The sequence below is a fragment of the Rattus norvegicus genome, chromosome 3 (assembly GCF_036323735.1).
Source record: "Rattus norvegicus strain BN/NHsdMcwi chromosome 3, GRCr8, whole genome shotgun sequence".
In the NCBI taxonomy this organism is placed as follows: domain Eukaryota; kingdom Metazoa; phylum Chordata; class Mammalia; order Rodentia; family Muridae; genus Rattus; species Rattus norvegicus.
The window spans coordinates 95,709,972-95,725,787 of NC_086021.1; the positions used below are offsets into that span (position 1 = coordinate 95,709,972).

A 15,816-nucleotide genomic window follows, 5' to 3' on the forward strand; every position below is an offset into this window, starting at 1 on the left:
TAGAAATAGACACAAATGTACATACACTCTCTCACTCTCTCTCTCTACACACACACACACACACATGATGTGAACATGCTTTGGTAAATTAGTATATTATACTAGTTATTATATTTACTATGATTCATACCATGATTAATAAGTATTCCTAATCCTTCTCTGTCATTTCCTTTCAGCTAATGATGCCCTTGACTGGTAATTTCTTTGGAATATGGAAAGTACCAATAACATCACTGAATTTATACTGTTAGGACTTTCCCAGAACAAGAAAATTAAAACTCTATGTTTTCCGTTGTTCTTGTTTTGTTACATAAGTATTTTGGGAGGAAACATGTTCATTTTGATTTCTATCACATATAGCCAGCTAGTTCAGCAACCAATGTATTTTTTTCTTAATTACCTTGCTTTGTCAGACCTCTGCTATACCTCCACAGTGACACCCAAGTTTCTCAGTGATCTCATCATAGAAAGGAACATAATTTCTTATACCAGTTGCATGCTTCAGCTTTTTACCATGCACTTTTTTGGAGGGATTGAGATCCTCATACTCACAGCGATGGCCTATGACCGCTATGTGGCCATCTGCAAGCCACTGCACTACACCATCATCATGAGTAGAGGGAGGTGTCAAGCCATGGTCACTGCTTGCTGTGCTGGCGCTTTTATACATTCTTTCTTCCAGAACCTCCTTGCTATCAGCCTCCCCTTTTGTGGCCACAATGAGATGGATCACTATTTCTGTGATATTTACCCTTTGCTGACTCTTGCTTGCACCAATACAAGCAGAGTTGGACTTCTGGTAGTTGCCAATACAGGCATGATGGGACTGGTCACATTTTTAGTCTTGATGTGGTCTTACTCTTTCATATTATACACTATTAGGGCGTACCCTGCAGAGAGCCGCAGAAAAGCTCTTTCCACATGCAGTTCTCATGTCACTGTTGTAATCTTATTCTTTGTGCCTGTACTATTTATTTACATCCGACCAGCAACCACTTATCCAGAAGATAAAGTGTTTGCTCTTTTCTACACCATCTTAGCTCCCATGTTCAATCCTTTGATCTACACACTGAGAAACACAGAGATGAAGAATGCCTTGAGAAAAGTTTGGTGCCACAAGCTATTTTTATTTAAAAGAGAATCTTATGATATCTACTGTTAAAGAAGCATGAGAAAGCTGAAATGGGATGTTTGTCTTCCTAAATCTCAAAGCATTTGATGATATAAAATTTCATGTTTAATCAATAATAATAAAAAATAGTTAATCTCATAGACTAATAGAAAATATTATCTCTTTGATTAAAGATTACTATCACATTTAATATTAATATTCATTACTTGTGACTACTAATAATATATTTTAATAAGATTCAACAGTACATGTTATAGTGTTACTTGTGTGTTATATTTTGAGCTTTCATATATATAAATATGCATATATATATTTGTGTATGTAGGTATGTATGTAGTTATGTATGTATGCATGCAACATGTGGACATTTTGAAAAGAATACTACATCAGGGCTTTCCATTACCTGTGCTCCCAAAATACTGTATTGATCATTAACCACTTACACACATGCAAGGGTCTGGCATCTTAGTCTAACACAGAAAGAAGCAGCTCAATGAAGGAGGTGAGGTATTCGATTGGCATATTCACATCTCTGTATTAGGTTTTCCCCAAAGTAGGTAGAAGAAAATCTCTGTGTGGGATGGCAAGGAAGTGTGAACTTAACCTTGTCTGAGCCTCTAACTTTGCAAATGGCATAATAAACCCCTTTACTTTGCAAGTACCAAGACTCAGACTCCACCACATTAAAAAGTATCCAGAAGGAGCTACTTCTGGCCTGCCATATGCTATGTCAGTTCCTGTTTACACAAGTTAAACCTTACACAGTAGAAATGAGCTGCAGTCCATACACAGTGACAGGACAGCCCTGTATGCATAGATTTTAGCAGAAATCCACGTGTCAAGTACCATGACAAGCTTTATGGGTTGTATGATCCTCTCAAGGGGCAGGCTAGCCCCCAAAGCAATGGTTCCATGTTGTGTTCTTCTTATTATTTTTGTTTTTATTCTTTAATCATTTTTTACAGTCTGGACTTCATCCCCTTCCCGGTGTATCCCCTGACTGCTCCCCTTCCCATATGTCACTCTGTCTCTAAAAGGATGTCCCTACCACCCAACCCCACCCCATCCCTTGGGCCTCAATTCTCTAGAGGGTTAGGGGCAACATCTATGACTGAGGCCATACCAGGCAGTTCTCTGCTGTATATGTGTCAGGACCTCATATCAGCTGGTGTATACCGCCTGGCTCAGTGTCTGAGAGATCTCAGGAATTCAGGTCAGTTGAGTTTGCTGATCTTTCGCCAGTCATTTCTTTATTTAAAAAAAAATGATTATTTTGTTTACTTATATTCCAAATGTTGTCCTGCATCCTGGTTCACCCAGACAGCATTCTCCAAACCATCTTCCCTCTTGTTTGCCTCTGAGAGGGTGCACCGACCCACCCCCATCCCACCCTGGCCTTCCCCCTTTATTGGGGCATCAAGTCTCTACAAGGTTAGGTGCATCCTGATCCCCTGAGGCTAGACAAGGCACTACTCTGCTACAAATGTGCCAGGGACCATGGACCAGCCCATGTATACACTTTGGTTGGTGGTTTCAATGCTGGGAGTTCCCAAGGGTCTGGGTTAGTGGACATATTTTGGTCATCCTGCGGTGTTGCCATCCCCCTCACCTCCTTCATTTCTGTCCACGCCCCCAGTCCAAATGTTGGTTATAAGTATGTATATCCGTCTCAGTCAGGTGCATGCAGACCCTCTCAGAGGACAGTCATGCTAGACTTCAATCTGGCATCAGTAATAGTGTGAGGATTTGGTGCCTGACTATAAGAAGGATCCCCAGTTGGACCTGTCACTGGATGACCTTTCCTTCAGCTTCTACTCCATTTTTGTACTTGTATTTCTTTTAGACAGGAATAATCTGCGTCAAAAATTTTGAACATGGATTGGTGACCCCATCTCTGCCCTGGGAGCCCTCTCTATCTACTAGAGTGGCCTCTTCAGCTTCCATCTCCTCACTGTCGGGCGTTTTCGCTAAGCTCACCCAGAGCTTCTTAAATCCCAAGTTGTAAGATTTTTTCTGGGATTTTTCTACAGACTGTCCCTGCCCACCACACCCAGCAGCTACATATTTCCTTCCTTTTTTCTTCTCTTTTCTTTTCTTTTCTTTTCTTTTCTTTTCTTTTCTTTTCTTTTCTTTTTTTGGCACTCTCAGCTTGTTTCCTGGCTCACATCATCCTGATCCTGACACCCTCTTCTCTCCACATCCACTCTCCCATCCAGGTCCCACCCTCCCTCTGCTTCCAGTGATAATTCTGTTCCCCTTTCTAAGAGGGATTGAAGCATCCTCACTTGGGCCTTGCTTCTTGTTAAACTTCTTATTGTCTGTGGGTTATATCATGGGTGTTCTATACTTTTCAGCTAATATCCACTTCTCAGTGAGTATATACTATGCATGTACTTTTGAATCTGGGTAACCTAGTCAGGATGATATTTTCTAGTTCCACATATTTTCTTCCAAAGTTTTTGATGTCCTTGTTTTTAGTAGCTGAATAGTATTTAATTGTGTAAATGAACCACATTGTCTGTATCCTTTCTTCAGTTGAGGGACATCTGGTTTGTTTTCAAATTCTGGTGATTATGAATATGACTTCCACAAACATAGTAGAGTATATGTTCTTCTGGAGAATCTTTAGAGTATATGCCCAGAAGTGGTATAGCTGCATCCTCAGGTAGAACTATTTCTAATTTTCTGAGGAACCACCAGATTGATTTCCTTATTTCCATATTGAGTGTCATATTTTCAAGTTTCCTACCCCATGTCATCCTCTCTCCACCTTCTCTCCTACACTCTTGTGGTCCTCTTCTTCTGACCACAAACTTGGGAATCTAAAACATCACCTTGTAGTGGTAAATAAAAATGTGATGCAGACACCATGTCATTCTGCCTCCTGCTACTCTCTGGCCCTGTCTGTCTGTCCACCTCTATTGCTCACCGCATCAGCAGCTGTCTACCTCATGGCTCTCTGCTGTGGACTCTGCTATCATTCTCAGCATCTGCCCCCAGTGGTTATAGTCAAAACTCCCAGTAACCCATTAAAATTTGGGAGGGGAAGGGGAGGGAATGGGGGCTTATGAACAGGAAACCGGGAAGGGAAATGACGTTTGAAATGTAAGTAAAGAAATATATCTAATAAAAAAAATTAAAAAATCAAAACTCTAGAAGCTTTTAACTTATCAATCAGCTTTATATCAGTAAATTCTCACTCCACAAAGCATCCACACAATAACCCAGAACCAATTAATATTGATATAACCGCTCACCTAGATAAGACATATTATCTTATAATAATTCATCCCTTATACAATATTCATAGCTATCTGTGGCTAGTTAAAGCCACACAGGGGTGGGTCATCCTTCTCCCCCTCCATCTCTTTGTCCCCTCTTCTTTATCTCTCTCCTTTCAAAAACTCTGTCTCCGCCTTTCTTTTTCACTGCCCAATCACAGGCCTTGCCTTATCTTGTGCCTGCCCTTACCTGCCTCTAGACCTCAATCCACATAACCTACTTCTCTTCTGCTCAGTTATAGGCTGTAGGCACTTTTATTCACCAATTAGGGATAACTTGTGGGTGGGCAAGGTTACATAGCTACATTAGTGTATACATGGGGATTCTCTTATACCTAGGAGCAAGCAGGCCTTCAGGAGCACTATTTAACATTATAATGCATAGCAAAAGACCAAATCTCAACAAAAACCGCTTGTCCGACTATGTTTATAGCATTATTCTCTTAGTGTGCAAAATACAAATTTGAAAGATATGGGAAGTAAACATTTATGATTATCAATACAAAGGGCAGATGCCTAATTTAAAGCATGTTTAACTTAAGAAATATATATTTTATTAAATCTGAAGAAACATTGTTTAAAATAGAATGTTTAAAATCCTCATATATTTCTTTATAGCAATATGTTTATAAAAGATACAACTCATGGACATTCAGAACACCCAATGTGTGGTCTGCTGTTACTTTTCATGTTATTTTCCACACAGATGAGAATTCAAAATACTTTATACTGCTCAAAATTCATTACTCCTATGCTAGGTTCAGAATCATTGATACAAACCTAAAAAGGGAGAGCACCAAATTCTATGGAATTTAGTAGCCGCAGATTATAATTTTTGAACCTGAGAAATAGGATAAGATTTTTTCTATTTGCATTCCTGGAAAAACATGGCTCCAGCTCTCCAGAGTTATATTCATGTAATGTCCTCACTATCTTCTTTTAAGTTATTATAGGTAAGACATTTCTCATAAAGAAGCAGAGAGTCCTTTCCAAAAAAGGAAGCAGCTTTATTTTTATTAAGACAAGAACAAACTTAGTCAATGTAACAGAAACTTATTAACCTCTAGTTTTGACACTGTTAGCTTTCTGAACTCCATAAACAGTGGCTACTTTTGCTTTTAAATGGCAACAACAATATAAATACCTATGAAGTAGGTTACAGAAATATAGATATCAGGGCAGGGACACAGTGTTGCTTTTTGTTTGATGAATTTGCATTTGAATGATAAATTTAAATAGACTTGATTTCTCACTTTTGGACACTTTTCTAGTTCCATAAAAACTTAGTTTTCATGATCTAAATAATGTGAGTGGTACAGGCTTTGAAGCTTTTTTTTTTTTTTTTTTTTTTTTTTTTTTTTTTTTTTGGTTCTGGGGACTGAACCCAAGGCCTTGCGCTTCCTAGGCAAGCGCTCTACCACTGAGCTAAATCCCCAACCCCGGCTTTGAAGCTTTTATTGGTTTTGTTATGGCTTTATATTTTTGATATTTCCATAACAAGTATCAAGTACATTTCGATAAGATAATTTTTATCATGTAAAATTTGAATGACAATGAATGTACTTATTTTTTAAAATTTTTATTTTGTATTTTAATTTTTATTGTGAATATTTCTTTATTTATTGACATTTTTTAATGTTGCTTCATGATAATGACACAACATGAGAATGGTGATCATTTTTCACGTGTTAAATAGTTGTGTTGATGATTTAAATAAATATCTGTGAGTAAACATATAATTTAGGACATTTCTTCCAATCATACCAAAAAGAAGAAAAGTTAAAGCAATGGATAAAACACACATATAAATAATCTATTTAAATATTTTATATTACCTAAATTGAACTTTTTATGAAACATTTGTATTTATTATTAATGTGTTAAAATAATTAATATTACCTAAATTAAACTTATTATTGAACATTGTTAATAGCTATATTTATTCGTTGTGAACAGAGTCACCTTTAAAATATGGTAAATTATTTTTTATGTTTGAGAATGTTGAGAACAATATAGGTTTTTCACTGCAGAATCATCATTCAGTAGACTTCTATACAAGAGATAAAGTGATTAACATATTAGAGTTACTGTACAGCAGAGATGATTAACGCTATTTTTGTATTGCATCAATTCATTTTTCTTACGTTTGTCATTCAGTTTACATAGTCGTTTACTTGCTCAATTTATGGAGATTTTGTTTCTTTAATTTTCAGACGTTTAAATTTTTGCTTCTAAATATATATGAGATATGGAAATAGATGGAGAAACACAGGAATGTCTCAGAATTCATTCTGCTTGGACTTTTTAATGACCATGGCATACAGGTATTTTGTTTTATTCTTTTCTCCGTCTGTTCTATGCCTCTTTAGGTAGGAAAAATTGCATTTCTTATCTGTATTTGATGTAGCCTCTTTTTTATCTGCCAGTGTACTCTTTACTCAATGAATTAACTTTTATAGAAGTATACTTTGCCTCTTGTGTGACTCCAAAATTCACTGGCAACCTGCTGGTAGCGAAAAAAAGTCATCTCCCATCCTAACTGTATGCTATAGGTCTTTGCTACGCATTTCTTTGAATAATTGAAATCTTAATCTTGGCAGGATCTTCTGTGACTGCTGTGTGTTCTTCTGCAGGGCTCTCCACAGCATGGTCGTCATTAGCAGGACAAAATGCCACTTCTAATATTAGCAACTTGCTGGTGGAGCAGCCCACTTCTTTCCTCAGTTTTCTATTGTAATACTGTTGCCCTTTTGTCACCCCAAATTGAGCACTACTTCTGTGAAATCTATTCAAAGTTTTCTGTACTTACACCTACAGGAATGGTCTCCTTGTTCTGGCCAATTCAGGAATAATCACGTTAGTGGCTCTTATGGTTTTGTTTGCTTCTTATGTCATTATTTTATTCATGTTAAGAACACACGTAGCAGAAGGAAGAAGAAAAGCCCTGGCTACATGTGGCATTCTAATACCCCTAATAGTTTTAGTCTTTGGATCTCTATCTTTCCCTAAGTTAGACCTGCTACCGTTTTCCCTGAAAATATTATATTGCAATGTTTTATACCATAACTAAACCTATGTCAATCTACCAATTTACAAGCTGAGAAATGCAGAGATGAAAAGCGCAGTAAAGATTTTATTTACCTATACAAATTAGGGTGTGTGGCTTTAAAATAGAAATTTGTACATGTATTTAAATAGCTAGAAACTATGCTATCAATCTTCTGTATTTCACTGTCTTTAGTGGAATGGATGTGGACAATAAAATTTATTTAAATTTATAACTACCCAAACACTATTAAAATATCAATTTTTCCCACTAGTTAACTGAGGGGAGCAGTGGGTGGTTGGATAGAAGATCACCCTTTTAGAGGCAATGGGGAGGGAGAATTGGTGGGGTCTTCATGGAGAGAAAACAGAGAGGGATAAGATTTAAAATGTAAACAAATAAAAAATTAATAAATAAAAATTCACTCCTAGGAAATAGCATTTAATTTAGAAATACTATTTTGTTATTTTTTCTTAAAAATTAAGTATAACTAACATATAATTAACTAATAAAACAAATTTTCTTTTTGAAAAATCACTGAAAGTTATTTGCTAACCCAAAAGGTGGAAGGTAACATTTTAAAATCATTCCTACACCATATATTTCATTATTTAAGAGGTAAGATCACATTATAGAATCTAAGGGTAAATCTCAAGGCTTGAATGAGCACATTTTACATTTTTAAGATAGAGAAATCTAATCCTTCTTTTGGAAGTAAATGCATCACAGAAACAATACACACCTTTCTATAAACTTATAATTATATTTCATTTTCTCTATGGAACTTGGAATGTTCATATTCTCACTGGATACCTCTAGAAAAACAGGTTAGAGAATGCTGTTTCTTCCAGAGGAAGTTAGTTATGACCTGTCAGTAACTAGTTGTTTTCATTGATTTGATTTAGTATCAGGTAGTTTGAAATATTTTTTAAAGGAGTTAAAATATGTACGTGTGTGTGTGTGTGTGTGTGTGTGTGTATGTGTGTGTGTGTGTGTGTGTGTGTGAGAGAGAGAGAGAGAGAGAGAGAGAGAGAGAGAGAGAGAGGGAGGGAGAGAGAAAGGTGGGGAGAGACAGAGAGACATAGAGACATCTGTGTGGATATGCTGAGGCACGTGCAGATGTTTTACTGATGGCTCTCACAGGTTCTTTTGCATCAGAGGCAGTGATAATCAAAGAGTGTGTAACTTATTAACATTTTTTACTCAAAGCATCAACACAACTTCCCATTGAGAATGTCTATATAATTTTAAGGATTTATTTATTTTTATCATTTTTACGTGTTTGTGTGAATATTGTTGAAACCTACTTCCTCACCATGGCTTCATGTCTGCCAGATATTTCACATTGTTACTGACACAAAAAATGTAGCTTGGCTTGGAGTGGAGCGAGTCAAGCTGACCAAACCTACCTTGTTTTATTGTGAGGTTTGTTAATCCTAAGAAATTCCACAGCCATAAACTTCATTTAGTACTAATTAGGATAAACGCCAGTTAGAAATGTTTTGTTTTGCTAGCTAAAGTAGCTTGAGTCAGAGTCCACCATCAGCAGCTCTTCTTGCATCTGTACATGAGATCATTGTGGTTTTTGCCTTCGTAAACTGCATTTGAAATGTAAAGGGATGAAATGATTGATAAAACAAAACAAAACGGGCTGGAGAGATGGCTCAGCGGTTAAGAGCACCTGACTGCTCTTCCAGAGGTCATGAGTTCAATTCCCAGCAACCACATGGTGGCTCACAACCATCTGTAAAGAGATCTGATGCCCTCTTCTGGTGTGTCTGGAGACAGCTACAGTGTACTTATATATAATAAATGAATAAACCTTTAAAAACAACAACAACTAAACAAAATCCATGGGCTTCCTCTCAGTAAACAGAGAAACATGGGCTAGCTCTTTTTAAACAGGAAAACATGGGGTATCCCTCCAATTCGGTTTAAAGGGTCCCACAAGTGAAAGGAAATGAAAAAATAAGTTCCTCCTACGTTTATCTTGTTTACCTTCATGTAAATTTTACATTTATGCTGAAACCCCTAAGCAGTTAAACATATACAGAAATGGTCTATACAATTGGCAGAGTCTCCACATAAAAATCAGTAAATTCTTGAATTGGTGTGTGTGTGTGTGTGTGTGTGTGTGTGTGTGTGTGTGTGTTTGTGTGCACATTCGCGCATGTGCACATGTGTGTACATGCTTCAGAAAAAATATAAATGGAAATAAAATCTTAGACGATAATTAAATATTATTTTAAAGTAGAATATATCTAACCAAATGCATGAGGTACAGATTTAAACAGGGATTTTTTTTTGTTGCTTTTCTTTCTTTTATTTTTAAACTTATTGGATGTTTTATATATTTACATTTCAAATGTTATCCTCTTTCGCCCCTCTCCCATGTCCCCTACCCCTCCTCCTGCTTCTATGAAGATCCTGCCACTCCCACCCCAGGATTTTCAAAAGAAGAAACTCAAATGGTGAAGGAGAAACACTTAGAAAATGTTCAACATCCTTAGTTAGCAGGGAAATGCGAATAAAGCTATTTTGTGAGTTCATTTTATACCACTTAGCATGGAATAGTCCTTTTCATATGTGTTATGTTTCTGTCTATGTATTTTTATGGTGTGTAAGTGTCTGTGTTTGTGTGTATGTGTGTGTGTGTGTGTGTGTGTGTGTGTGTGTGTGTGTGTGTGTCTGAGTATTTAGGTGTTTCTTGTATTTTTTCTTTGACTCTTTTTCTTCTATTTGTTACTCCTATTCTGATTTAAAAATTTTTAAGTTATTTTTAGTTCTTTAAGTCCAGCCATTAGCCCCCTCCGTGTCTTCCCTCCCACAATCCCTTATCACATTTCACCTCTCCTCTGTCTCCAAGAGGATGTCTGCACCTCACCCCCACCCCCACCAGGCCTTGTCTTTTATTTTTACCTTTTAGTTGTCTCCATTTTCTAAAAAGAGAAGAATGTGGATTTGGATGGAAGAGAAGGTGAAGTGGATCACAGAGAAACTGGGTTGTGGGAAACCATAATCAGAATACATTGCATCAAAGATCTATTTTCAATTAAATAAAAGTTGAATAATTTAGGTATGTAATAATAAATAAGTGAGCACTGTGACACATTGCTGTGAAACAATAAAATATAAAGAGAACATTTTTTAGAATTAAGCAAACTTTTTACTTTTTAACAAACATTCACTCTTTTTTCTTTTCTACCTCCATTCTTTTATTCCAGTGTCTTTGACCTGAGGGAGTTTTTTTTCCTGGGAGCTTTCCTATAGATCCTAGGGCCTAACAAGTTTATAAGCCATATTATCTCACAGTACTACGGTTCTTCAATCATATTTGATTTCTAGGCACTGTGTAGCTTTAAACTGGTTTGTTAATTTTGAAGCCCTCTTGAGAATATTTCAGGTCATACCCATTGCTTTTGGAGGACACTTAAAACCATGTACATAGAACAAATATGCCAGCCCAAGCTACTGTATCCTGAAAAACTCTCAATTAACATAGATGGAGAAACCAAGATATTCCATGATGAAACCATATTTACTCAATATCTTTCTACAATCCAACCCTACAAAGGATAATAGATGAAAAACTCTAACACAAGGAGAGAAACTACGCCATACAGAAAGCAAGAATGTAATCTCCTTGCAAAGAAACCAAAAGAGAAACATAATTCCACCTCTAACAACTAAAATAACAGGAAGAGACAATCGCTATTCCTTAATATCTCTCAACATCAACGGACTCAATTCTCCAGTAAAAACACATAGACTAACAGACTGGATACATAAAGAGGACCCAGCATTTTGCTGCATACAGGAAATACACCTCAGAGACAAAGACAGACACTACTTCAGAGTAAATGGCTGGAAAAAACTTTCCAAGCGAATGGCCTGAAGAAACAAGCTAGAGTGGCAATTCTAATAATGAAAAAAAAAAAAAGAACTTTCAACCAAATGTCATAAAAAATATGTGAAAGGATACTCCATATTCATCAAAGGAAAAATCCACCAAGATGAACTCTGAATCTTAAATATCTATGCTCCAAATGCTAGGGCACCTACATTCATAAAAGAAACCTTATTAAAGCTAAATCAAACATTGCACCTCACACAATAATAGTAGGTATTTCAACACCCCACTCTCATCAAGGAACCGATCATGGAAACAGAAATGAAACAGAGATATACAAAAGACTAACAGAAGTTATGAACCAAATTGATTTAACAGATATTTATAGAACATTCAATGGAAAACAAAAGGATATAACTTCTTCTCAGCACCCCCATGGTACCTTCTCCAAAATTGACAATATAATCTGTCACAAAACAGGCCTCAACAGATACAGGAATATAGAAATAATCCTATGCATCTTATCAGATCACCATGGACTAAGGCTGGTCTTCAATAACAACAATAACTAGAGAAAGTCTGCATGTACATGGAAGTTGAACAACACTCTACTCAATGACAATTAGGTCAAGGAAGAAATAAAGACAGAAATTAAAGACTTCTTAGAATTTAATGAAAATGAAGATACAGCATACCCAAATTATGGGCCACAATAAAAGCAGTACTAATAGGAAAACTCATAGCACTACGTGCCTGCAAAAAGAAACAGGAGAGAGCAAATGTCAGCAGCTTGACAACATACTTAAAACTCTAGAACAAAGAGAAGCCAATACACCCAAGAGGAGTAGAAGGCAGGAAATAATCAAACCCAGGGCTGAAATCAACCAAGTAGAAAAAAAAAGGAATATATAAAGAATCAACAGAAACAACTGCTGGTTCTTTAAGAAAATCAAAAAAATTAGATAAACCCTTAGTCAGACTAAACAGAGGGCACAGAGAGTGTGTCCAAATTAGTAAAATAAGAAATGAAAAGGAAGACATAACAACAGAATCTGCGGAAATTCAAAATATCATCAGATCATACTACAAAAGACTATCTTTAACAAAACTTGAAAATCTGGAGGAAATGGACAATTTTCTAGACAAATACTGGGTACCAAAGTTAAATCAGAAACAGATAAACCATCTAAACAACCCCATATCTCCTAAAGATATAGGAATGGTCATTAAAAGTCTCTCAACAAAAAAGATATCAGAATCAGATGGGTTTAGTGCAGAATTTAATCAGACCTTCATAGAAGACCTCAAACCAATTCTCTCCAAACTATTCCACAAATAGAAACAGACAGAGCACTACCAAATTCCTTCTATGAAGCCACAATTATTTTTTCTTAATGTATACTTTATTAAAAACTGAAAAATTAAAATAAACAATTAACAGTTAGACAATAATTGGGTAACATCAGTTAGAGGTTTAAAGCTTGACATATTTACAAGCTCACAGATCCTTGTTCAGCATCAAACACTTTAGTCTACGTAGTCAAAGTCTTCTGGAATTCCAAACTTTTTATCAATTTTAGTTATATTATTATCTAAATATTATCTTTTGGCCCAAGATTTTTTTGCAAATATGTTATCTGTCCATCAATTGGCAGCTTCTTTAGCTACTTTATTTGCTTGAAGTATTTCTTCCACAACCTGTGGGTCACATTCTCTGTATTTTTCCACTTCTACCTTAAGTTTTTTTCTTTGGTCTTGAAATGAAGAAAGTTCCTTTGCAAGCCTGGCCCGTTCTTCCATCTCTTGCTGGCCAATCCTAGCTTTCTTATACTTAAACCACACAGACCCAACAAAGAGAGAAAACTTTAGACCAATTTCTCTTATGAAGAGCTACTCTAAAATACTCAATAAAATTCTTGCAAACCGAATCCATAAACACAGCAAAAGGAACATCCATAATGATCAAGTAGGCTTCATCCCAGGGATGCAGGGATGGTTTAATATATGGAAATCCATCAACGCAATCCACTATATAAAAAACTCAGTTACAAACCACATGGTTATTTCATTAGATGCTGAGAAAGCTTTTGACAAAATTCAACACTCCTTAATGATAAAAGTCCTGGAAAGATCAGGAATTCAAGGCCCATATCCAAACACATAAAAAGCAATAGGCAGCAAACCAAAATCAAACTAAAAGGAGAGAAACTTGAAGCAATCCCACTAAAATCAGGGACTAGACAAGGCTGCCCACTCTTTCTCTATTTACATAGTACTCGAAGTCCTAGCTAGAGCAATCAAACAACAAAAGGAGGTCAAAGGGATACAATTGGAAGGGAAGAAGTCAAATATCACTGTTTTCAGATGATATGATAGTATACTTAAGTGACCTCAAAAGTTTACCACAGAACTACTAAACGTGATAAACACCTTCAGCAAAGTGGCTGGGTATAAAATTAACTTAAATCTGTAGCTTTCCTCTACTCTAAGGATAAACAGGCTGAGAAAGAAATTAGGGAAATGACACTCTTCACAATTGTCCCAAATAATATAAAATATCCTGGTGTGACTTTAACCAAGCAAGTAAAAGATCTGTATGAGAGGAACTTCAAGTCTGTGAAGAAAGAATGTTGAAGGAGGTCTCAGAAGATCTAAAGATCTCCCATGCTCATGGATTGGCAAGATTAATATATTAAAATTGGCCATTTTGCCAAAAGCAATCTACAGGTTCAATGCAATCCCCATGAAAATTCCTAATCAATTCTTTATAGAGATAGAAAGAACAATTTGCAAATTCATTTGGAATAACAAAAAATCCAGGATAGTGGAATCTGTACTCAACAATAAAAGAACATATAGGGGAATCATCATCTCTGACCTCAAGCAGTATTACAGAGCCATAGTCATAAAATCTGTAGAGTATTGGTAAAGAGACAGGCAGATAGATCAGTGGGACAGAATTGAAGACCCAGAAATGAACCCACACACCTATGGTCACTTGATCTTTGAAAAAGGAGCTAAAACCATCCAATGAAAGAAAGACCGCATTTTCAACAAATGGTGCTGGTTCAACTTGAGGTCAGCATGTAGAAGAATGCAAATCAATCCATTCTTTTCACCCTGTACAAGCTTAAGTCCAAGTAGAACAAAGACAAGGACCATCACATACAACCAGATACACTCAAACTAATAGAAAAAATTGGGGAAGTGTCTCTAAAGCATGGCACTGGGGAAATTTTCCTGAACAAAACACCCATGGTTTATGCTCTAAGATGAAGAATCCACAAATGGGACACCATAAAACTGCAAAGCTTCTATAAGGCAAAGGACACTATCATTAGGACAAAATGGCAACCAACAGATTGGGAAAAGATCTTACCAATCTGATAAAGGGCTAATATTCAAAATATATAAAGAACTCAAAAAGTTAGATTCCAGAGTGCCAAATAACCCTATTAAAAATGGGGTACAGAGCTGAACAAAACATTCTCAGCTGAAGAATATCGAATGGCTGAGAAGCACCTAAAGAAATGTTCAACATCCTTAGTCATCAGGAAAATGCAAATCAAAACAACCCTGAGATTCCACCTCACACCAGTCAGAATGGCGAAGATAGAAAACTCAGGTGTCAGCAGATGCTGGCGAGAATGTATAGAAAGAGGAACATTCCTCCATTGTTGGTGGGGTTGCAAACTGGTACAACCACTCTAGCAATCAGTCTGGAGGTTCCTCAAAAAATTGGACATTCCATTACCTGAGGACACAGCTATACTTTTCTTGAGCATATACCCAAAAGATTCACTATCTTCATAGCAACCTTATTTATAATAAACAGATGCTGGAATGAACCCAGATGTCCTTCAACAGAAGAATGCATTCAAACAATGTGGTACATCTACACAATGAAGTACTACTCAGCTATAAAAAACAATGACTTCATGAAATTCATAGGCAAATGGAATGAACTGGAAAATATCCTCCTGAGTGAGGTAACCCAAACACAGAAAAACACACTTGGTATGCACTCACTGATAAGTGGATATTAGCCCAAAAGCTCAAATTACCCTAGAGTCAATCCACAGACCACAGGAAGCTCAAGAAGAAGGATGTCCAAAATGCAGATACTCCCACTCCTTAAAATTTGGAACAAAAATATTCATAGGAGGAGATATGAAGGCAAAGTTTCTAGCAGCGACTGAAGGAATGGCCATTCAGTGTCTGCCCCACATGTGGCCCATATATATACAGCCACTAAAATTAGATAAGTTTGATGAAGCTAAATAGTGCATGCTGAAAGGGACTGGATATATATCTCTTGAGAGACACATCCTGAGGATGTTAAATACAGAGGTCAATGCTAGCAGCAAAACACAGAACAGAGAACAGGACCCTCTTTGGCGGAATTTGAGGAAGGATTGAAAGAGCTGAAGGGGCTTCGACCCCATAAGAACAACAATGCCAACCAACCAGAGATTCCAGGGACTATACCACTACCCAAAGACTATAA

The 15,816-nt window shown here is 36.5% G+C and overlaps 1 protein-coding gene and 1 pseudogene across 1 annotated transcript; both read left to right on the top strand.

Annotated features, from left to right (window-relative positions):
• Window positions 1–211: 211 nt before the first annotated feature.
• On the top strand, window positions 212–1,162 carry Or4p18b (olfactory receptor family 4 subfamily P member 18B). The gene has a single exon (NM_001000630.1). The coding sequence runs from the start codon at window positions 212–214 to the stop codon at window positions 1,160–1,162; it is 951 nt and encodes a 316-aa protein (NP_001000630.1).
• Or8i14-ps1 (olfactory receptor family 8 subfamily I member 14, pseudogene 1) lies at window positions 6,823–7,667 on the top strand (annotated as a pseudogene).

What these genes read in the sequence shown, in the direction of transcription:
- Or4p18b (NM_001000630.1), top strand. Translation starts at nt 212, where the DNA reads ATGGAAAGTACCAATAACATCACTGAATTTATACTGTTAGGACTTTCC.